Genomic DNA, 2,057 nt, shown 5'->3' on the forward strand with positions numbered 1-2,057 from the left:
ATAATAATCATGAAGGTTATTACTTCGTGATATGTTTTTTGGATTCCCTTCGCATGGGAATCCTTTAATTTGCACAAGGGTACTTTATATCCCTTGCTTTCATAATTATGAAGACGTGTTTTCATAAAAATTTTTGTTTAGATATCCCTTGAATGAGGACGCCTATTTTTTACCATGGTATTTTTACCTAATCAGGATGGGTTTGTTTGCCATTTCCTTCTTTTAGGTTTTTCAACGCTTGTGATCACAGGTGTGTATGGTTGGTATTCCCTTTAATGGGGAATATTTGGTGGTGTTTTGGGGGTGTTTGTAGCTCCCCAACCTAGCTAGTGTTGAGACACTGCTTTTTCATTCATTATTTATTGATTCACTTCATAATGTAGAGTTTGATGTGCTAATCGTTTGTCAAAACATGTAGGAAGTGCATTAAGTTTCTCAGTAGGAAGTTTATAGGCTTCGACTAAATTTTACATTTTACTTCGACTACAAAATAAGCATCGATTGAATCCTAGTTATGGGAGGTCCTTCGTTTTTTCAGTTGTGTGGGATAGGTTTCCCTTTTCGCCCTCTTCTTTGGCCGAGCTGCTAGTTTCTCCCAAGTTCCCTGTTACAAGTTCGTCAATTAGGTCATGGAAGTGATGTGTTTCGATTTCCTAGGCAAGTTGTAGTCCATCTGATTGCTGATCATTCATTAGGGATTGCTGACTTAATGGGGCAACTTCTGTCTCTTCTTCTTGCTCCACTGTGATCTTTTCTTCTCGTGACACGAAGTTGAATGTTGTCCTGCCTTTTGGTACTCTTCCCATGGACGTTTCCATAATGCATCCCCTGGGTTCCTCCATAGATAGCCTTATGGCTTGAAAAACCTTCTATCTGTCGTAGGTGGAAGTCAGCGTCCCTATTCCCTCGGAAGTGTGGAATTTTGCTAACTGATGTATTGTTGAGACTATCATTCGCATTTTTTGCATGACTACTCTTCCAAGCAATATATTGTGTGGAGAAGCAGATCGTACAATGGAGAGCTTGAGCATTTTGGTTCTGGAGAATGGTGGTTCTCCAATGGTGGTTCTCAAAGGTGTTGGGGCCGGCGATAGATGGGTTCTGATAGCTAGGTTGAGCTGGGCGAAGCAATGTTCATACATGACATCGCAGGCGCTTCCCTCATCGAGGTATATCCTATGAACTCGTTTGTTGTATATTCTTCCGCTTATGGTGACTGGGAGATCTGATGGGATAATGGTATCTAACGCTGGAAAGAAAACTTCTTCGTATCCCGTGATTCCGTAGCTACTTCCTCTTTTCTTGTAGGGCTGATACGAATCTATAGCGAAGATGCCTTTGTCTATCTGTGGTTTTTTTTCTTCATCTAATGGTTCTTCTATCCTTTGTTTCTTTGGGTTTCGTATTCCCTTGATGAGGTGGGATAAGTTCCCGAATCGAACTGCCTCTTCGATTGCTGTTTTGAGGTTAAAGCATTCATAAGTATCATGGCCGTAGTCGTTCTGAAAATCACAGAATCTGTTCATATCCCTTGGTTTCCCTTTGTTCGACAGCCTTCCCAGAGCTTTAAAATGATTCGCTGCCTTCTCGGTGGCTAGTATTTCCTTTGGGGATATTAAGAGTGTTCGTAATATCCCTGCTCCGGAGTCCCTTCGATATGGCCCGAACTTGTTTCTGTCATCCTTTTTTTCGTTCCTTTCCCCCTCGCTCTAACCTTTCATTCCGTTTGTGAGTCATTTGCTCATTTTGAATGAAGTTTCTCGCTGTTTCCATTGCATCCAGCAAAACATAGGCTTTGTTTAATAAAGCATCGTAAATGTAGGGGAGATCTCTACTTAGGTGTTTAATGAGGTTACGGACTTTTGATCCATACAATAGCCCCGAGATCCTCTGAGACTCTGGTAGATCTGGGATCTGTTGGGTTTCGTTGGTGTATCTGACGAGAAAGGCTCTTGTTCCTTCGTTATCTCTTTGCATTATGTTGTGAGCTGCCACATGGTGTATCTGCCACATGTTAGCTAAACTTGGATCTGAACTGACGCTTGAGATGTTCAAAG

At 41.7% G+C, this 2,057-nt stretch overlaps 1 protein-coding gene across 1 annotated transcript; it reads right to left on the reverse strand.

The window, feature by feature from the left end:
- Window positions 1-869: 869 nt before the first annotated feature.
- Window positions 870-1,526, reverse strand: LOC139870612 (uncharacterized). Its single transcript, XM_071858393.1, has one exon. It carries the CDS (start codon window positions 1,524-1,526, stop codon window positions 870-872), a length of 657 nt encoding a protein of 218 aa, XP_071714494.1.
- Between the last annotated feature and the right edge of the window lie 531 nt (window positions 1,527-2,057).

Source organism: Rutidosis leptorrhynchoides, chromosome 10, assembly GCF_046630445.1.
Source record: "Rutidosis leptorrhynchoides isolate AG116_Rl617_1_P2 chromosome 10, CSIRO_AGI_Rlap_v1, whole genome shotgun sequence".
Taxonomy (NCBI): Eukaryota; Viridiplantae; Streptophyta; class Magnoliopsida; order Asterales; family Asteraceae; genus Rutidosis; species Rutidosis leptorrhynchoides.

Excerpts from the sequence above, each read along its gene's own strand:
- LOC139870612 (XM_071858393.1), bottom strand. The coding sequence starts at position 1,526 with ATGAACAGATTCTGTGATTTTCAGAACGACTACGGCCATGATACTTAT.